Raw genomic sequence first — 22,622 nt, forward strand, 5'->3', positions numbered from 1 at the left:
AAATTCACTGGCATGAAAGAACTTTGTGAATAATAGGGAAACATCGAAATTAATCAGATTCTTTTTGGAAGGAATTATATATACACCTTAAGAATATTTTGAATAAGAGGGCATTAAGAACATAAGAACAGCCATGCTGGATCATTCCGAAGGTCCACCTAGTCCACCATTCTGTTCCCACAGTGGCCAACCTGATGCCCAGGGGAAGCCCTCAAGCAGGACATGAGTGCAACAGCATACAAGCTGATTTTGAGAACCATGCTGTTATTTGCATGTGCAGCCCAACCAAAGAGGAAAGAAGAACAACATCTGAGGTTTTATTATCAGGGATTAACGTCTACGAGCGAAGTGAGGACAGGGGCATGGTCATGAGCAGAACCCCCAAGGGCTGGATTGCGACCCCAGGAGGACCAGATCTCCCCCAACCCCTGGCCTGAGGTTCAACATATGATAGCTTAGCTTACTTTTCTTTCATTCACCAGTTTTGCATATCTGGACACCAGTATGCTAATGAAACCCAGCTCTAGTTCTCTGCGAAATCTGAATTGGGAGAGGCCATGCACACTCTGAACTGGTGCCTGGATGCAGCTATGGCTTGCATGAGGGCCAATAAACTGAAGCTGAATCCCAATAAGACAGTGACCTTGTGGGTTGGTGGTTCCCTGGACCAGGAATTGGGGTGTTTGATAGTTCTGGATGGAGTTGCACTCCCTCTGAAGGAGCAGTTTCAGTTTGGGGATGCTCCTGGATCCATCTTAGTCACTGGAGGCCCAGGTGACCTTGGTGGCCCAAAGCACCCATTTTCAACTTCAGCTGGTACACCAACTATGCCCGTTCCTGGATAGGGATAGCCTAGCCATGGTCATTCATGCACTGGTAACCTCATGATTACACTAGTGTAATACGCTAGATGTGGGCTACCCATGTGCATGATTCGGAAGCTTTAGCTAGTGCAAAACGCAGCTGCTAGGGTGCTAATGGAGACACCTAGCTATGCTCCTATAGATGGACCCTTGGTCTGATCTAGCATAGCTCTTCTTATGTTCTAAAACCTGTGCTAAAAGAACTGCACTGGCTGCTTGTTAGCTACCAAGCCATATACAAAGTTATATTATTATCCTATAAAGCCCTAAAAAACTGGAGACCAACATACCCAACAGACTGCCTTCCCTTATATACACCCAGATGACAATTATGATCTTCAGAGGAGGTATTGCTGGCCATTCTGAAACAAACGGAATGTCACTATGAAGAACGTCAATGGTGGGCCTTCTCTGTAGCGGCACCCACCCTCTAGAAAACCCTGCCTCATGTGGTTCAGGAGGCAAAAAATGTAACCTCCTGAAAACTTAGCTTTTCACACACAGGCTTTCCTTGGATTGTAACTTAACCGGTTTTATATTGCATTTTTAACTTTTAATGTTTTAAATTTATTTGGAATACTTGTATTTTATGGTTTTAATTGAGCCTCACCTATTAGACAGTATAAAAATGTAATAAATAAATAAAACAACAAGGGCCTTTTGGAGACACAACTGATTACTCAGTCCTTGTCACAAACTCAACTTATTAGGCAGGTATTCTAAAACCTTTTGATCTACTGAGAGCCACATCCCACAATACACATTCAGTCCGATATGACCTCTGTACTCAAGACAGTCCTCACATCATTGCATCTGCTGGTTTGCTCCCTTCCAATGGGAGTTGCCAGGTGCTCTGTTGCTAGCAACCAGTCTCTCAGGAGAGCAGCAATTGGCGGGAGAAATGGATCAGCGTTACTATTTCATGACTTTTTCCCTAAGGGATGTTATAAACCGCTCCTGCAAGAGGCTTTTCTCATCAACAAGAATCACCAGTTGACACCCATCAATATTGGTCCTGGGAGAAAAATACCCCATCCCAATTTGAGACTTCAGAGTCAATAAATGCCTCTTGGCTTTATGATCCTGTTCATGTGACACAAAAGGTGTCTCATTCTTGTCCCCCACCCCTATTCATGAATACACACACACACACACACACTCACTCACTTCTGAGAACTATTTCAGTAGGAGCTGTGGTTTAGTATCTCTAGCTAACTTGCTTTTCATTAAAGCTAACATTTTTCACAGAAGCAGATGGAGCAGCAATACTGCAACTGGGAAGCATCATTGGTACATAAAATGTAACTTGGGGGGCAGGGGAGAGAGATGCAAGGCCTGCATACAACAGTTCATTTGCGATAAAAGAGAGATGCCAGAACGTAAGCCTTTGATGAAGCTAAAATCTTAATTCCAGGTTAAGTGAAGGGTAGCCATCTCCAATAGATTGTTGCAATGAACAGAAGGGTCACGTTTCTAACGTGTGGCATTTCATCGGCTCTCAATACTGAGAGATTTTGCTGGAATGAAAGGGGTAAAAAAGAGGTCAGATGATGGTAAATCGAGGGCCTTTGAATAACAGTGAGGAAACAGCAATCTGTTTCTTGCCTTGGAGCTGATGGCCGATCACCTGGCGGGCAGGGAAAAGTGGGCAGCGCACTGTGTGCGCCATGCTGCTCACAGGGTAATCTTATCAATAACAGCTACAGTATGTCCCAGACTCTTACTGATATGACTGTTTTCTTCTAGGATTCCACTAAAATCGATCAAATTACCATACAAAGGTGCATTATCAATTCACTGTGACGTTTAGAAGCAACAGTTTAGAAGCACTAAGAAGCAGATTAATTGTAATCAGCAATACTTCATGCAATGCATAATGGTTACTGGCTTTGATGCTGTTATTGTTTTTAATAATAATAATAATAATAATAATAATAATAATAATAATAATAACAACAACAACAACAACAACAACAACAACAACAATAAATTTATTTCTTACCCGCCTCTCCGTTTGGATCGAGGCAGAGAACAACAAGAAATATAAAACACATAAAATACTGATTAAAAACACACTATACACTGTTAAAACATCCCTAAAAGCATTCTAAAATTCCACTGGATAGGCCTGCTGGAAGAGATCAGTCTTTATAGCTTTTTTAAATGCTGGAAGTCTGTTAAGTCGACGAATCTCCTCCAGCAGATTAAAGGGAAGAGTTAGATCAATCCTCCATGAATTTGACTATCAGCAGCTAGATAAGCCAAACTAAATCACTCTGACATCAGATGCAAGACACAAATATCAATACATGGCCAACTTCGTGCCCCGCTTATAAATGTATTTTTCTGGATGCAGTGAGAAAAAGATTGCTGCAGTAGACAGATCTTGGTCTGATTTTAGAATGCAGACCCCACCCACTAATAAAATGCCTTCTCCAGTTTGGTTTGCAACCTAAACACCATTTTGGAATAGGGAGCATCTCCAAGACTGACATGTCTTAGGGGAACTGCTCTCCTACTATCAATAGCTGCAGAGTGGGTCTTTTAAGCAACCTTTCGCAGGCGGTTTATTGTTTCAACGGGATTTTGTACACTAACATGAGTCATACAATAAAAGAAGTGAAAATAAGTTCGTTATGATTCTGTGAAATCCCCCAAACCACTGAGAAAGCTCAGGTTACTAACAAAAAGCATCACAGGATGAGCAAAGGGACTCATAAGTGCAAGCACTCCAAAAATGACTAAGACTCCCTGGATGTGCCAGAATGGAGGCCCTTCCACAAGTCCTGTCCTGTGAAACATTGATGACCCTTCATTCCTGATTTAACCCTCCTACACTAAAAGGATGATAGCTGGAGATGCCTAAGAGGGTGAAAACATGGGCCAAAAACAATTTTTCCATGGGAGACCTGGTGGAGAAATATAGCCTGCATTCTGCAGTCATTAGATACGTTCAGTGGAAATCCCCTGTTCCCCAACATGCAGCTTATTCAAGCGTGCAAAAGGGAAACTCCCACACCCCTCTATTTTATCGTATGCGTGGCTTGTCCTGCTCTCTCTTGGAGTACTGCCTGGAAGTAGTCTGCATACGATGCGTTTGGTTTGAGAGTCATAAAATTGTTTCATTTTCAGACTTTTCAAGTAAATCAGGTGGTGTTATACAACGGGTATACCAAATCTCAGCTTTCTATCTGTTCTGGAAGCACCCAATCATTTCAATGGTACTTTAGGGGAGTCAGCAGGTTTGTAGCATCTGTTTAGAATGTGCAGATTAATCCTAAGCATGTCTACTCAGAAGGAAGTCCCACTGAAATCAGTGCAACTCATGTCCAGGTAAGCATAGGATTGCAGCTTTAGGTAATCAGGTAATTAAGGATAAACACGGAGGAAAGCTAGTGGTTGGATACCCCTCTGGGCAGAGAATTCAACTAGCCATTTCCCATTTCTGTTTCAAGCCTGTATGATTGATGGGTCTTAGTAACACAATTGGAAAACAATGAAGTTATAGCAAAAAATGTGACATACAGCATTCAATGGGGTTGGACGCCGCTTGCAAAGAGACCACCCTGCCACTGGATTCGGGGATGTGCACTCGGAAAACCAGACGCACACGGGTGTTCTTCCGGCCTATATCCGTCTCCCCTTTCCGTAGTTCAATGTCTGCATTCCTCAGCTTAAGAATCCCTGCACAGTCAATGCTGTGGAATAAACAGAAACCGCTGTTAATCCCTGTCCAGTGGATTATCATCCCTACTCTCAAGTGTATTTTCAACATAGGAAAGCATTTTCAAGAGAGGAAAGAATATATTGTATATTGCAAGTAGCCTTTGGTCATTTTACAATGATGGGAAGGATATAGAGAAAAACTGTATAAATAAAATGTTTTTGCAACTTTTTCTGTCCTACTGATTATGATAACGAATTCAGAGAAAAAGTCCTCTGCTTGAGACCCTGGAGTCAGAGCTGCTAGTCAAACTAGACAATTCTGGACTAGGTGGACAAATAGACTGAGTTAATACACACAGGGGTTGAGTGTCGGTTGTCATTGAGCCGTGGGTTGTTGTTGAAAAACATAGTTTTTTGCATTGCCTGAATTAAACTGTGTTAACAAACCATGGTTTGTTAACCATAAACAACTCAGAGTTCACAACCCAACAATAAACCAATAAACCACGGTTCAACAACAACTAACACTCAACCCTTGATTGTGTGTTATCACGTTGGGCCTGTTCAGAAAACATGCTAAGCCATGGTTAGGCCACTAACTTTTTTGCAGCAAATGGCTACTGAGTGTGTTTAAACCATGGTTATGTAGCCACCATGGGTAGGAATGGTTCACATAACACGCTAAGACATGGTTCACACAACACGCTAAGCCCTGCTTCCAGCTTCACCAAGTTAATCCTTTAAATAACTTGACCCCAGAACTGTTATTTTTAAATGGATACCGTTGTTTTTTTTGCTGTTGTTTTTACGTTTTTGATGGTTTAAAATTTTGTATACTTTTTCAATGTTCACTGTTTTTAACTCTTGTAAACCGCCCAGAGAGCTTCGGCTATGGGGCGGTATATAAATTAAATAAATAAATAAATAAATAAAATAATGTTTAGCTCAAAATGCTTAACTACCATGGCTTAGCGTCTCATCTGAACAGGGTTGTTGTGTGAACCCAGTCATTGCCTGACAGCATCCTATATTCCACAGCACATTCTTAAGGTTGTTTAACATGTATTGGGTCCCATTTAACACTCCCTAACCAAGTATGTCACAACACATGTGCCAAAAGAGAACTGCTAGTGTCCAATGAGAAATAAAGTAGTTAAAATGTTCCATTGAGCCCAAAGTAACCCATCTATAGAGAAAGCTAACCCCAGTATCTCTAGACAATTCTGGTGGGGCTTCTAGTCACTGCCAGGGGAAGTTAGCTCTGCTGATTATCTGCATTAGGAACAGTTGGTTCATTCTGTTACCCATTCTCAGATGAAGTTGCCCACGGCATCTCTCTTAGAGTATTCGTTTCCAGTTTACCTCTGTCAGGCATCATCAGTCTCAAACCTGAAGCTCTGTGGATCTAATACTGGCTACGCACTCCTTACACTAGTGCTGCTGGTGCAAGGAGGGAAATACATTCAGTTCCAGTTGGGATATTCATGCAAGATCCCATAATCCTCCTGGCCTAGGAAATCAAGTGACACCAGAAGACCAATCCAGTGTCACTGGCAGATAGAAATACTCCTGGATCTGCTGCCTTCCATTATCCTAGACAACTTGTCACTGAAATGTACCCCCAAGTCCCTCTCTGTGTCACCACACTTTCCACAGCCTTTAACCAGGCTGCCCATCACCCTCAAGGCTAAGCATCTGAAAGCATCCTTCGAAACAGGAGTCATGTCCCAGAAGAGTGATTCATACAGCTGCATAGGTGTGGGGTAAGCTTCTCTGAGGATAGGTAATTATATGTTTTATGCACTCTAAAATTGTTCACACCTTCCAGATGCAATCTGCAGTCAAAGTTTGTACATTTCCAAGCTTGCAATGTGTTTTATGAACCAATACCCAACAGCATGCATACATTTGAAAAATGCACATGAAAAAAATGTGTACTTTTGAAAAATGCACACAAATATGGTTTAATCAATGAAAGAAGCATTAGAAAATTTCAAATCTGATATACACCTATGTACCTTTGGAAAAATACTCACAAAAATACACATGGATTTTCAGGAGGGGAAACTCTCACCCCGCAAAAGCTCAAAGTCTGATACAGATTCAAGTCGGAACGAACTTCGAGATGGAATCTGAAGAACTTCAACAAGCTTGGCTTTTGCTGAGCATCTGGAGGGGCATAATTTGCCCACCCTTGCACTAATAGTAAGGTGTACTTTAGGTACACCATCTTAGGTACACCACTCTGGGCGGTTTTTGTAAACCACCCAGAGAGCTTCGGCTAAAAATGTAATAAAATAAATAAATAAATAAATAAAGTGCCTTTTCCCTCATCAACCTGCCCAGTCACTGAGGTCATCAAATGTCCACCCAGAGAAGAGCCTTCAGTGTGATGGCCCCCTTTCTATGGAATTCCCTGCCTCTGAAGGTCAGGCAGGCACCAACACTGTGTTGTTTTTTGGCTTCCTGAAAACATCTTTGTTTCAAGAAATCTTCCTTGACTGACTAGTACTCTGGTTTTAAATAACATTTTTAAAATATGTTGTTTTACACATTTATCGTCTTATCTTATCTTGTTCACCATTCAGGAATCTGTTTAGATGTGGAGTGGTATGTAAATGTTATAAATAAATAAATTTCATAGATTTTGACTGAGAGAAAAAAAGTGTACCTCAGTATTAGAGATTTGGGAACCACTGCTGTGGCACTCACATTCAGTTTGGTAATCTGTATTTTCCTAAGAATTTTAAATCAGTGCACTGACTGATAACAGCTCTAAAAAATACAAGAAGTGCCATGCTGGTTCAGAACAAAGGCCTGTCTAGTTCAGCATTCTGTTCACACAGTGGTCAAACAGATGCCCATGAGAAGCCCATAAGCACAACATGAGTGCCACAGCACCCTCCTCCCCATGTTGCCCAGCGCATTGATAGCCTTATCCTCCATGGATTTGTCTAATCTCCTTTTAATACTGTCCAACAATGTATCTCTAAGGCTTCAGGCAGCCCAAAATCCTTTCCATCACCTGCTACCTAATCCTTTTAACTAGAGATGGGAGAGATTGAACAACGTAACTTCTGCGTGCAGATGATGTGCTCAACCAATTGACCTATGAACCCGTAGTAAAGTTAACCTGCATGAATCAAACCTGCGCATAATTGTTTCACATTTGAGGTTTTCGGATCGAATTAAATATAGGTGCCTTCTGCATGAACATGAAAAATCTATTAATATTGTCTAACAAGACACTTTCTATGTCTATGTCCTTACGTTGCTTTCATGTTGTTTTTTGGCTCGAGAGGGATTTCCAGCACTTTGGTGTTGCCAACAATTTTCTCATAGCTTGTGGTGGTGACCGTTTTCCCTGTAATGCGATGGACTTGGTAGAAAGCGTGGGGTTTAAGGATCCGCTCATCTGCTGTCCCAATGAAGATCTGAAGGCCCAGAGGCTTGTTGTCCATGTAACCATGAAGCTGGTGAGAGACCAAATCAGTTACATCATCATCTCAACAACAAATTAAAATATAAGTAGTGTCATACAAAGAACAAAACAGGCCTATAAATAGTTGCTCAACTGTGGCGTGTGAGTATTACCTCCAGACAACCCAAGAGGAAACTTTTATAAATAAAAGCTATGGGTCTTTTCCTTTCCTTTAGCATACTGATATTTAACCAATGTATCATGTCCAAGCTGGCAAGTAAAAATATTTAGGCACTGTTAACTTCTGTGGTCTTATTTTGTAAGGATGGAGCAAACAGGTTCAGAAGGTTAGCCTGTTAGGATCGCCACGATTATTCCCTATGAAATCCCTGATTATTTTAGAAAATCTTGGGATGCGACACTTCTGATAGCAGATGCCAGTGGGATGCAGAGCACATCACTTGCTCTTATCCTAACCTTCACAAGCCCTGATGGTTGTGTGCTATCTCCAGTATTCAAGGCAGTAAGCCTGTGTGCACCAGTTGCTGGGAAACATGGGTGGGAGAGTGCTGTTGCACCATGTCCTACTTGTTCATCCCTGGCCAATGGCTGGTTGGCCCCTGTGTGAACAGAGTGCTGGACTAGATGGACCCTTGGTCTGATCCAGCATGGCTCTTCTTATGTTCTTAAGATTTATAACCTATAGAACATGCATTTAAGAAATGCAAACAATTTAAAAAGGAGGTGAAGCCATTTTTATATATCTGTTACAGTTTCCCCAACCTAGTGTCCTCCAGATATGATGAACTACAACTCCCATCATCCACAGCCAGTTTGGCCAAGGACACATGCTCTCCTGTATCACTGAAGTTTATATGATACCTCTACATTGTGTGTGCGTGTGCGCGCACACACACCCCTCTTCTCAGTATGCACCATCTAAAAAAAGAGTATGCTATTTTATTTCAGAACTATTCTCCTCATATGCAGATTTATATAGATTTAATCAATAAATCAACTCATACAATTCATCAGCTAGCTTTCTGTGAATTGAGTGACAGTCCTACAAAAAAACAACAGGGAGTTTGGGAAGCAGTCTATGCCTCTCTAGGAAGGCTGCTTTCCATTTTTATAACTACAGATATAGGTATTTGTGGTATCCGTAACTGGAGAAAATTTTGATGAGTGCTCTGTTCTTGTTGACACCAGCATGGTAAGGTTGCATTTTGAAAAGACAGTCCCTACATGGGAGCACCTAAACTATCCTTCCCCAACCTGTTTTGCTCCAAACGTTGTGGACTTCAACTTCCACCAGTTCCAGCCAGCATGGCCAATTGTCAGGTATGTTGGAAGTTGTAGTTCAAAACATCTGGAGGGCACCAGGTTGGGAAAGGCTGACCTAAATAGAAGTCAATCCCTGTTCAATAAAATCTGACTCTTCTTTTGGAGAATTGAATACTCTTTTGAACGAATGGACTTTCCAACCAAAAATGGCCTCCTCCTGCCTGAAAAACAACAATAAAAACACTATCGAGACAGGATGTTCAGGATCTTCCTTCTATAATGTGCAAGGATGAACCTCAAAGCTAAACCTAAAGATTAATTTCAATAGGTGAGGCATCAAACAAATGTTAAATCAAAGTCTCTGGCAGTTTACATTGCCAGTACACAAAGCATTTCCTGCTCCTGAATAGCTGGAAATAATCTAGCAGTAAAAGAAATAAGCTGCAGTCATGATTATACCAAATCCAAGGGTGTGTGTATGTAACCTGAGAAAGAAAAGGGAAGAAGAATAGTGTATACAGAGAAAGTGGTGCGGTAGCTGTTGTGTATTTTCTAGTGTTCAGCGGGGGTGGAGGGGTGGGGTAACAGGACAGGGACAAGTAAAATGACAATTATAAAAGGCAGGCCTGCTCAACTAGTAACCCACGGAGCCAAAATCAGCCACTCCAATGATATGTAAGAGGCCTACCAAGATTTCAACAGCCCTCCTATTTTTGTTGCCTGCTTGGGAGTTCAAACCTTGGAGTGGGGGTCAACTACCTCATAGGCCACCATACATGGCTTATGAGCTGCATTCAGTTTGGGATTGGATGGGGGGGGGCAAGTTGTGGTGGCCCAGTATACCATTATCTATGTGAAATAATGATGGCACACAAAAGACAGGTTTGTGTGAAACTTAAGAAATGGTTCCAGAAAACTGCAACCCACCCCCACCAGAGATCCACACACAATCTGAAGCATCCTTGTTGTTATTATTATTACTATTAGTAGTAGTTGGTTGTTTTTATGCTTTTCATGGTTTTAATTTTTGTGAACCACCCAGAGAGCTTCGGCAGTATAAAAATGTAATAAATAAATAAATAAAATAGTAGTAGTATTTTAAAAAAATTCTTGGCCACCTTTCAGGGCAGGAGCCATCCCAAGGCAATGTATAACGATACCATTCACATAATAAGAACCAACACGGACATAAAAATCACAATAAAAATATCAAAAACAGCAACAGCAGCAAACATTTGTCAGAAATCAACAAGCACTGCATAAAACAAAAGACATAACTGCAGCTACAACCCATATAAATTATAATCAGGGGAAGGCCAGAGTAAAATAGCACGTTTTCAGGACCTTCCTAAAAGCCTGCAATGATGGGGTCTGGTGAAGCTGCGATGAGAACTCATTCCAGAGGTGTAGGCCACTGCAGAAAAAGCCCTCTCTCGTGTAGTTGCCCACCTAACTGTCCTCACAGGTGAGCAAATTAGAAGGGCTTCTCTTGCTGATCTTAAAGTGCGGGTAGGCTGAAGCATCATGGCTTGTCCTGTGGAGCATGTAGCACTGTTGAATAGCTACCACTGACCCAGAGCCATGGCAGGGAGCATTGCTAAGCCATTTTTTCAAACATTTGCTACCAAGCCATGTCCAATATTTTGTTGCTGACACTAAGAGCCCTAAACAACTTGGGACTAGGATACCTAGCCAACTGCTTTCCCCTATATAGGCCAAATAAATTCCTGAGATCTTTCAAGGAGGCCTTCTTGGTCATACCATGACCATCAGTGTGTTACCAGGTAATGGCACATAAGCAGGCCTTCTTGGTAGTAGCACACATCCTCTCTCACATGTGATCTGAGAGGCAGAAACTGTGTTGATTTTTAATTGCCTCTTGAAGACATAACTTTCCCTGACTTGTAATAAACTTTTGACACTGCTCTGATCCACTTATCTTGTAATTTTTTTAATGTATTCATTACTTTATATTGTTTTTAACATTGGTTTTTATATTGTAATATATGTATTTATTACATATATATTACATTTATTAATATATGTATATATGTAACCACTTAGAGATTTTAAGATATCAAGCGGTATAGAAGTAGCTCAAATAAATAAATCAATAAAGAAATATATCTTTCCCAACTGGTTCTGAGAGGAGCCATTTTTAATTTCCCACAAGGCCCTCAATGTAGTGTTGCTCTGAGGCACTGAGGGAAATGAAAGTGGCAATTCCCAGATTCAGCTGCTTGGCTCTGATCAGAGCGCTGTTGCAGCCCCATTGCCTACTGCTGCTGCTGCCTCCAGGTAAGTCTGCAACAATCCAGCAAGATAGGAGCAGCCCACCAGAGAGCACTTTGCCAAGGGCCCCCTCACGTCTGACACCAACCCTGTGGAGCAGCATTGCATTTAGCTACTGTGTTGCTTTTTATATAAGGGAATTGGGCTTTAGGATGGATCAACAGAGTAACTGAGTGTCACTTTGCACGTTTCCCATCGAGGTGGTCAGAGAGGAAACCCGAGTGACTTGCGCTTCCTCTCCCTCCCTGCTTCCAGGTCTTCAGAAAAGACAGGATATGTTCACACCCCACCTTTGCACGACATGCAGAAGCAGCGGAAGAGGAAACACCAGACATTGGCAGAGAAAAATATTTGCAGTGCTTGGATCATGTATCCAAAAACTATGTGGTTACATGATCCGAGCATTGGGAAAGAGTGGTTTGCCCCTACAAGCTTCTCTCACTGTTGGTAATACTGTCTGGCTCACAACTTTCTGTCCCCAGGGTCCTCTTGAGAGTGCCGAAAAGTACCAGTCACAAAACAATGTTGCAAGGCCAGAGCCAGTGGCAAAATCGTAACAGATGGAGGTGAAGTTTAGTATACTCAACTGGAACTTATTGATATCATTTTATATCAGTTTCTAATCTCTTCTTGACAATTGCTAAATTCTTTGCCAGAGCTATTTCCTTGTAGCAGGGGGTTCCAAAATTTAACTTTCCTCAGATTAAGTACAGACAATGGCTCTGGTGTTATTGCTCAGCCTCCTCATTTTAGGAGGAATTTGTGGATCTAGATAGGGTGGCCGCAATGTCCCTCCTTACTTCTGGGATGTTGTGCAGCTGTCAAGACACTGGGGGAGGATCACAGAAGCAGGTAAGTCTGCAATACTCCCCCCCTACACCCTTAAGGTATAGACAGGCCCCAAGGCTTAGTTACAGACAAGTGCATTAAGCTAAAATATGATGGTATTTTGCTCTCCTCTTTTTGCCTTTGACTCCCCCCTCTTTTGCCTTCAGCCCACCCATCACTAGAAGATGGCCCCTGGGGCTGAAAGAGGTTCAACACTCCTGCTTTAAGCGCCCTCACCTTTAAATAAATTCTCTAAAAGTCTTCTCCCAAGCCATAGTGGTAACCTTTCTGCTTTAGTCCTGCCTAGAGTCACATGGGTTGGAGGGAAGGCTTTCACGGAGTATATAAAGAGACTGCCAAAACATCAGTTCCAGTCAGGTTAAAGAGCTTCAGCAATGGCACAGCTCCCTTGTTCTTAAGGCTGACAAATGTGGCCTTTGGGAACTTCGGCACACAACTGTCAAAGAAGAGAAACGCTTTTGGTTTTCATGCAGCTTTACAGATGGTTCTCTTATCAAACACGCAAATTTCCAGACGAAAAACAAAAACTCATAAAAATTAAAACACAACTCTACATAAAATATAGAGTTTTGTGTTATAAGCTGGATTTGCCATCATTTTCTATCAGCAGAATTTGACAGTTATGGTGCCAGACAGAGGTAAAAAAAAATTAAAATAGAAGAAGTCTTGACTAGCTAAAATATGAGTATCTGTATTTAAACAAGCAGGTTTTGAAATTTCCATGGTGATCTTTCCCTGCACAAATATTTATGTATCCTGTATGTAGCACATGTTTTGAGGAAATAAAATGGGCACTTAGTTTTTAAAAAATAGCTGTGAGTAAAACTTTTCAGTAAAAAATAATAGCAACATTTTGAATTGGGGTTTGTTACGTGAAGCGTAGCGGAGCCAGAATGCCTATGTAGGCTCAAGACCAAGGAATATCGCTTTCATTATTAACATTCACAATTACAAATCAAGCCATTCTACATTTCTCACATCACTGAAAATTGAAAGCAGACGTGTCTACCGCATAGCCAGCCATATAGCTGAAAGGGAACTTGATGGTCTGAGACATGCTAAATTTGTTTTCAATTACTTGGTCCACATAGTTAAAAAAAACTTGATTAAGCTGTACAAAGCACACAGGACAGGAAGATCAGAGAACAGAAACATTAAGCTAATAGTATCCATGGTCAAAAGAGTCTCCCTTTGTTCTCCATTTCAGCAGTCAGCAGGAGGTATCTTTGCATAGAAGAATTAATCCTCCGCCATCACCCCCCGGAAAGAGACCACATGCAGCATCTACGCATTGCTGGCTGCCATCTCTCAGCGTGGTAAATGAAGAGGAACCCACGAGACATGCCACGCTGAGGGAAAGTTGCCAGCCATATTGTTTTCACCCGTATAGTACTAAAGACCAAAGCCTGCTCCATATTCTTTGCAAGATTATAAGAAAGAAGGGGGGGACCCTAAAACATTTACTCCCATAAATCCATTAACTCAATCTATACAATTTGATTCATGCATCTGATGAAGTGGACTCTAGTCCACAAAAGCTTATGCTACAATTAGGGACAAATAAGAATTTCTTTTCAGTTTACAAATCATGCGAACATGTCCCATTCAGAATCCTGAAAGCGAATGTGAGAAAGAATGCTTTTGTTCGAGAAAGATTTGCAAATTCCCAAATTTGTGATCGTGTTCAAAAAGGCGTACTTTTTAAAATGCCCACTGTAAAATGCACCCCCCCCAAAAAAAGTATTTTAATGCTTTAATCAATGAGGGAAATGTGCACTTTTTCCATTCAAACAACCTTCAAAGTGATTTTTAGAGAATTTAGGCAAGCTCAAAAATCACTGCTTCTCCCATCTTTTCATCTTTAAGGTGCCACAATTGTTTCTGATACATGAAATCACTTGTCTTTTTCACTCATCCAAGGCCAAACTACATGCGATGATGCAACACTTTTTTAAAATAGCGTTGTTAAACTGATCGCTACTCTGGAGTGTGTATGTATAATTAAACACTAAAATTAGCAAGTAAAAAGTGGTATAAACAACTATACATATTGATTTATACAACACAAGAAGAATAGGAGGAATCACATAAGGCTAAAGCATTAATTAAACGAGTCCAATTATTTTTTTAAATAATACTTCAGTATTGAATTAAACTGAATTAAAATACTATAAATATTAAGACACTGAGATCTTAAAAACTCTGGAAGAATAAAAAAAAAGAATTTTGTCTAGAAGCAAAAAAATATATCAAAGGAGCTGTCAGGCAAAACTAATGGAGAAGAGTTCAGTGTTATGGATCGGTAACTGGTTAAAGAACACCAAGCAGAAAGTAGGAGCTTTTCTACATGAGGCTATTAATCCACTGTATCTACTTTCAGTTTCATCGCAAAACTGAGGTTTGAGCACTATACGAACAGCATTTCCTTTCCTGCTTTTTCTCTATGTAATCTCTAGCTGGCACTGTGGTATGGCGGTATAACAAAAATACACAAGTGAAAAAAACGTTTTCTGTCAATTCTATAAATAAATACCACACTTTCCCCTGGTCTTAAAAAAAAAAAAAAATCACCGAAAGTACTCTTTAAACCCAGATGCAAAACTGGAGGGTCACAATGTTGTCAAATGAACCCATAAACAACTGTGAGTAAAGAATAATGAGCACATGATAAATGCCTCATGTAGAAAAGCTCTAGGAATAAGTACATAGTTCTTACAGTGGAGGGATGTAAACACAGTGGGTCCCCCAAGAATCTGTATTGGAATCAGTGTTTTTTAACTGGTTCATAAATGAACTGGAGTTAGGGTGAGCAGTAATGTAAGCAAAATGGCAAATGTAAGCAAGAATAAAGTGATGCACATCTGAGCAAAATACTCCTTTTCCTCCACCACCACCTCCTCCTCCTCCTCCTCCTCCTCCTCCCAACTTCACATATATGCTGGGGTCTGAGCAGAGGGTGCTGTCCATGGGGTTGTGGTGGATAACTTAATTAAAATGTCAACCCAGTGCGGCCTTAGATAGACGGGGCTTTATCATGTGGTGAACCCCGGAATCGTCCCTGTGCATCCACATGATGCACAGGGAATCCTGGGATCAGGGGATGGAATAACTCCATGATAAAGTAAGGTTGAAATATTTGAGACTTTTTAGATTATTTTTTTTTAAAAAAAAAAGCAAGTGGAGGAGATGCGGGGGACACCTGATAGAGGTGTATACAATTCTGCATGGTGTGGAGAAAATGGATAGGGAGTTTTTCTCCCTTTCTCATTATATTATACTATACCAGGCCCCAGAAAAAGTTCTTCTTGAGTTGTCAGACAGCCACCAAGGTCTTCTCTATGCCCCCAAGCCATCTTAACATGTGTTGCTATTCTTAAGAAAGTGTTCTCAGTCAGTCAGATTGCAATGAGACTTGGGGAGGATACCAAATCTTAGATGGATTTTCACACTGAGGTCAAGTCTAGACATGACCACTTTGTCCAAGTGTCTATAGAGGTACACCTTTAGGAATGAAGATCATTGCCAAAGGCTAAGCCATTGCCCTTGATTTTTCACACCATTGCTTCCAATGAAAGAGAAAAGAAACAAACACAATCTATATTTGGAGGAGAATCATGCAAAAATTAGTTTTTTAGAAATAGGAATCCTGAAAAGAACCTTACCTCCTACATTATAAGGTGAGCATATCACAATAAGCCTCTCTACCCCCATCCCAAAAGGGAATATAAAGAGAGTAGACTGGAGAAAAACCAACTCATTTGAGTCACATTTACCAAAAAAGGAAAAAGAAGCCAGACATGATGTGTACCTTTCCATATTCTATTTTGGGTTTTTATTTCTTCTTTTGGTAGAAATGGACTGGTGGGTTGTTGTTGTTTCTTTTGCATAACAGTTATAACATTAACGTGGGTAGTCAGGGTCTCTGACCCAAGGAAATGCTAGGCACTCTGGCAGATAAATAAATAACATCATTCAGGAAACAAGGAGACTTTTCTGGGCTGATTTTATTGCAGAGATTGCATATATATATATATGTGTGTGTGTGTGCAAAATTAATTTTTTTAAATATATGCATAATTAAATTTAAGCACGCCACCCCTTCATAAATGAGATCCATCCCCTCATTTGTTCATCAGAGTGCAAAAGTGACATCCATGCTCCTCATTTTCAGAATTGTAGTTATGCTGATAAGTGTGGCAAATGTGAATGTTCAATTTGCACAAACAACGAGCAACACAGAAGCTGAAACAGCTCCTTTGCACCCAAACTGGATGGTTAAACATCCCAGCTTAAGACACATGGCATAACTGCATGCATTTCAAGCCACAGAACTCCCAACGCATACACACAGACTTGGTTTGCATCTTTTTGGAAATCTGAGCCGTAGCATCCTCCTTATAAAACCTGTAGAAAGGAGTTAAAAAATTCAAATATGCCCAGATGTAGTATTTCACAAGCAAAAATTTTCAGACCAGAAACATTTCTATCAGAGCAAAGGGGAAAGAACAGCGATGGATAAATTTTAATTATGACCAGAGCTGAAAACATATGATAAATTGAAACTGTATATTAATGATGCATATACCCTATTTCTTCGATTCTAAGGCACATTTTCCCCCCATATAAACATCTCTAAAAATGGGATGCGTCTTAGAATCGCGGGTGTGTTTTAGGATTAGGATTTTTTTTTTCTGTTGGTGGTACTGAAATTAGTGTGCATCTTACAATCGATGGCGTCTTACAATCAAAGAAATACGATACATGGTGGAATCTGGATTCGGGCTTTGAAGGATTTAAAGGACAGGAGGTGGGACTCACTATCACCATTTTAGCACCTATACTGGTCCTATTTATTTATTTATTGCATTTTTATACCGCCCAATAGCTGAAGCTTCCTGTTTTGTTTTGTTTTTCACAAAAACCAGATCTACACCTCGTGTCGTATCAATCCAATCCAATCCAATCATGGAGACACTATATCCCTCTATCACATTTATACCTCATAGCACACACAACTGTTGTGACATTTTGGATAATACGGAATAAAAAGCGGGAAATAACACCAGAAAAGTGGTATACAGAATACGTAATGTGCCCCAATAGTTATCAGTGTAATTCAATATCAATAAAAGCACAAGTGTAGATTTAGCCAGGTCATAGTTTGAAGGCACATAATGGGGCAACTTTGCTGGAGCTTAGCAGATATGGGTCTGAATACCTAAAAGGCTCCAACTCTAGCCATGCTTTATGAAAACCAAAATTGGGTTGCATGGCAGAGCAGGAACTAGGAAGGAAGAGTTTGTTTCCCATTCTTCCGACTAGAGATCTTGCTTCCTGGGAATGGTATGCTTTTCTCCACAAATCAAGATCTTTAAAGACACATTTTCCTATCTAGACAACATAGACCACTCTTCCAGAAGGAAAAAGTAATATATATTATGAATTCACAGGACCTAATGATTTGCTCTGGCTCCATTTGATTAATTAAGCTCACAGAGTAGATCATAGACTGAGTCAAAAGTATGAAGTTCCAGCAGTCGGGGTGGGGGTGGGAGTGGGGGCACAGGAGGATTCAATGGCAGAAAACTGATACATATCTAACGCTTCAATCTTAAAAACACATTTAACTGGAATAAGCCACACTGCAATTAATGGGGTTTATGTCTGAGTAACTATGTTTAGGATTGGGCTAATAGAATCTAATACTTTCTATGTCACTCTTTTCTGTGGCTATCAGGCTTCAAGTGGAAGAAGATAATGGGCAAACTGGAGAAAATGTAGATATCCATTGAGATGCAATACACATGAGGATGAAAGTCCGGTTACTGGGATCTAGGAAGGTTGGACCAGAAAACAAATGAGTTCAGGTCACACTAGCAATATCCAAATATTTACAAGATTAGTGTGAGCAGAAAAACTAACACAGCAGGATGAAAATGTTACAATTCCCTATGTCACTAAGACTTGGGCCTCATCTACATCAAGCAGGATATTGCACTATGAAAGCAGTATATACTACTGCTTTATAGTGGTATTGAAGTGCACTGACATCTGTTGGGTCCCATTGATACATACCATATACCGCTTCCATAGTGCTATATCCTGCTTGGTGTAGATTAGGCCATAGTCTATTTAGATGACCATTTGCCAAGTAACTTACCGCAGCATGGAAATAACTATTTAGCTGGCTGGTCATCTGTGTTGTCTCTTTCAGTGTGGTTCTGCTCAAATTTTGAAGTTTTCAATGCACAAGATCCTAGGTTCAAAGCTGTCTTTAACTTGTGCTGGGAGGCAGGTGACCATGGTTGGCACCTCTAAAAATTTAGGGGAGGAGACATAGATTGGTGGTAGAGGACATGCTTTGCATGTAGAAAGTCCTAGGTTCAATCCCCGGTACCCTTCAGTTAAAAAATTCTAGGCAGGAGAACTGGGAACACCCCCTCTCTGCCTCAGACTTTTGTGTTGAACCTCTTGCGGCCTGAGGCCCAAGAAGCTCTTGGGAGCGGGTCCAAACTTCCAAAAATGCCAGCATATTTTAACTTAAAGCTCTTATGGCCAGTAACAAAGCCTTAGGAGAGGGTGAAATGCCCAAAAGCTGGGAAGCCACCAAATGATGGATGGATGGAGAAAGGGTTGCGTGCCTATTTGAGGAACACCAAAGCGCTGGACTTGGGACTCAAGAAGGCCAGATTTGGCCCACATTCTGCACCCCTGCCTTAGAGAGCCATCATGAGTCAAAGCAGACATTACCAGGTTAAATGGCCTGACTCTGTGGCCTTTGCTAGACCTACCTGAAAGTCCGGTCGGGAGGAGGGGCAAGCCTGTGCTGCAGCTAGCGCAGGCTGTCGTCCCAGTCTATATGTCAGACGCAACGGGCTAAAGGAAAGCCCCGTCGTGTCCGCCAATTATTTATTTTTAAAGGGCCGGTTGTGTAGGAGCACACGAGCGCCAAAAGTAAGTTGTGTTGTTGTTGTTTTAAAAAAGGTTTCCCGCTCCCCCCCGGCCCCAATCTCCCCCCCCACCCGGCCGTGATCTCTCCCCCTGCCCTGTGAGCAGGTTCTCCCAGCTACGCGTGAGTAAGCCGCACAGCAGGGAAAAGCTGTGGAACAGGCTAGACCTTCCGCAGTCCCAGGCTCAGCCTGGGACTGTGGAAATACCGGGCTACAAGTGGAGCCCATTACCCCGGGGCAAGGGAGGGTTGACCCCTGCCTAAACCTGGGATCCCCTGTGCGTCATCTGGATGCACAGGGGTGATCTCAGGTATCAGCCCGGGCTAACCCCTCGTCTAGCAAAGCCCTACGTATAGCAATTTCATACGTTTATATCTTCCTGCCGAGAGAGAAGTAAAATGTATCACCACAATTTCTGCCATGCCTGATCTGAAATCTTTCCCTTGGAGGACAAGAGACAACCAACTTACCAAGTAGTTATATGTACACCATGATTAGTTCCTATTTGGCAAAATAGTCATCTTTAGTCATTTGGTACAGTACGTGTGCACATAACTTTTGGTGTGGCTATGCCTGGGGGCCTTCCCTATTGCCGGGAGAGATTCGTCAACTTAACAGTAGTCCAGAATTTAAGAAAGCCATAAAGACTGATCTCTTCCAGCAGGCCTACCCAGTTGAATTTTAAGATGCCTTTTTAATAATGTGCTACTTTTAATAATGTATTATTTAAAATGTTTTAATTAGTTATATGTATTTTATGGTGTTTGTATTTGTGTTGTAACCCCCCCTCGATCCAGAGGGAGATGCGGGTAACAAATAACATTATTATTATTATTATTATTATTATTATTATTATTATTATTATTATTATTGGTCTATTTCATTGCTTTCATAGCTTCCCTACAGCACTCAGAGCTCCCCTAGTCCCTTTTTCATGGAACCTGTCATATTTCCAACAGAAGTCTTTTTAGGATCTCTCCAAATGGTTCATGCATGTGTGTGGTCAGGTTCTTCAATAATCTTGTGGTGATTCAGAGACCCATTAATCAATTTTTGGTTAAAGAATAATAATAGGAAAACAGAACCCCCGCTGCCTACAGTTAATTAAAGGCAAATACAAAGCTCAGTGAGAAATCGCTTCCTCCTACCTCTTCCCTTTTCCTGCTGCACACAAGGAGATAAGAAAGCACTTGAAACGTTTTCTCCCTCTGCTGTCAAAGGAATATTTTAGGATTACAACGCCTGACAAGCATCAAGTCCTATTATTACTATGTTTTCCTCAGTTTCAGCATACAAAAGTCTTTGCCATTTTTATTTCATGCATCCTATGAGAACACCAGTCCACTTTGTCTTATAGAGCAAGGATGAATGTGTCTTCCAAATCCAAACCCGGAAATTTTACCTGTTGTTGCACTCACAGGACTTCTCACAGGAGACATAACATGTTTTCCTAAAAATGCCATGACTAGGCATAAAAACTAGCAAATCAAAATGCCCTTTGCAGCAAAACAGTGTAAATTCTGTGCTGAAGAAATGGCAATTTTTGAATGCAAAATAACTGCATGATTTAAATCAATGGTTCCCAAAGTGGGCGGTACTGCCCCCCTGGGAGTGGTGGGATTGCATAGGGGGGTGTTAAGGGGTTCTAGCAGGGGGATTCTAGCAGGGGGGCGCTAACAGGAAAAGGGGTGGCAGGGGGTGCTCGAGGCGGTCTCTCCAGAAGGTACTAAAATAGAGTGACTAGAGACCCACAGGGAAAATCTCTAAATCTGTGCGAGTCCTCTAAACCTCCTCTAAATCCTACCGGGAAATGGACGCCCCCCCCCCCTGCCCCCCGCAGCTCTTCCAGCTCTGCTTGAGCTTGTTTCCCCCAGGAAGTACGAAGTCTTGTGCGATTTAAGGCTATGAGATAGGTGGCCGGGGTGGGGTGGGGTTGCATTGGAAGAGCTTTTAACGTGAGTGATAAGAAATTCATGTGACTTAAATTAGTCAGGATTAACTTAAATCCCAGTCACTTAAATGAGTCTACTCTAAGACTTACATTGGTGTTTACCCTCTGTTCTGATGACAACCAATGAGTGCCAAGGGCGCACAACTACACTGAGGTACAATATACTGAATAATATTAACAACGGGGTGATAGAAATCTCAATAAATGTTGTCTTGTTTCTTAATTTGCCATAAAATTATTTCCACAGAATAACAAAATGTCACAATTTTTTTTGAACTAACATAAATTTCTTTCAATAGGCTTTTTAAACATAAATGTTCTTTCAAAAGGCTTTTTTTTAACATAAATGTTCTTTCTAGGGTTTTTTTAACATAAAGTTCTACTAAATGCGATATCTAATATCCTCGCTAAATGACTATCAGACTTTGAAAAGATGATATCACTGGATAAAGTTCATCAATTATGTTTAATTGAATAAATAAACTAAAAAATGTAATTAGATTTTGAATAAATATTCAATTAATTGTTACTGTTTTGAATTTTATTGTTATTATCTTCCTTAGTGGGTCGTTGAAAACCGCTATTCTGAATAATGATTTTATAGTGTAGAGTAGGGGGCACTGGGCATGAGTTTGTGGAACCAAGGGGGAGATGACCTGAAAAAGTTTGGGAACCACTGATTTAAATGAAATTCATGCATCTGTATTTATTGCAAATATTCTGCATCCAAGCATCAGATTTTCAAAGAATTTGGATTTCTAAGGTGGTTGGGTGCAGCTAGAGTGTCTGAAAGCACGGTGATGGAATCGAAGGGCCACACTTGATCAATGCATGGAGCGTGCATTTTCTTTTTCACTTTCAAAATAACAACGGGGAGGTTGGTGCCCAAACAGTATTACTGTAAATTACCATGGAATCTATTGGATAAAGGGCAACTCAGAAAACTAATCAATGAAAAAAATTAAACCATGAGGCTGGTGCATGGGGAGGGGGCTGAATCTTTCTCTTCCTCCCCCCATCCCCGCAACACACACAATGGCAGCTGCTGGGGGGGTTATTTTCCCTGGGATGGCAGCATTGGCCGGCGGGGGCGGGGAGAGTCGATTCCCTGTCTCCATGTGCCAAAGTGTTGATCAGCCCTCCTGCAGCTTTTATTTGGAAAGTTTTTTAAAGACACTTCACATGCATTCGCGCATTTAACGACATGTTTAGTTTGGCCCTAAGTCACACTCGCTGTTTGGTAGCAATAGGGAACTGGGCACATCCCTGATCTCAAAGCCTTATTCTATCCCTCCCCGATGCAAAGCTCTCATAAGAGTCTGCAGCCACATTTCTAAGCTTTACTT

The 22,622-nt window shown here is 41.1% G+C and overlaps 1 protein-coding gene across 1 annotated transcript in view; it reads right to left on the reverse strand.

Annotated features, from left to right (window-relative positions):
* The window catches only part of NFATC2 (nuclear factor of activated T cells 2), a 168,814-nt gene that overhangs the window by 101,030 nt on the left and 45,162 nt on the right, over positions 1-22,622 (reverse strand). The window contains exons 4-5 of the mRNA XM_063146354.1: positions 7,800-8,002; positions 4,389-4,561 (exon numbers count right to left, since the gene is read on the reverse strand). Coding sequence (XP_063002424.1) covers positions 4,389-4,561; positions 7,800-8,002 — 376 coding nt within the window. The remainder of the gene's footprint in view (positions 1-4,388; positions 4,562-7,799; positions 8,003-22,622) is intronic.

This window comes from Elgaria multicarinata, chromosome 1 (genome assembly GCF_023053635.1).
Source record: "Elgaria multicarinata webbii isolate HBS135686 ecotype San Diego chromosome 1, rElgMul1.1.pri, whole genome shotgun sequence".
In the NCBI taxonomy this organism is placed as follows: Eukaryota; Metazoa; Chordata; class Lepidosauria; order Squamata; family Anguidae; genus Elgaria; species Elgaria multicarinata.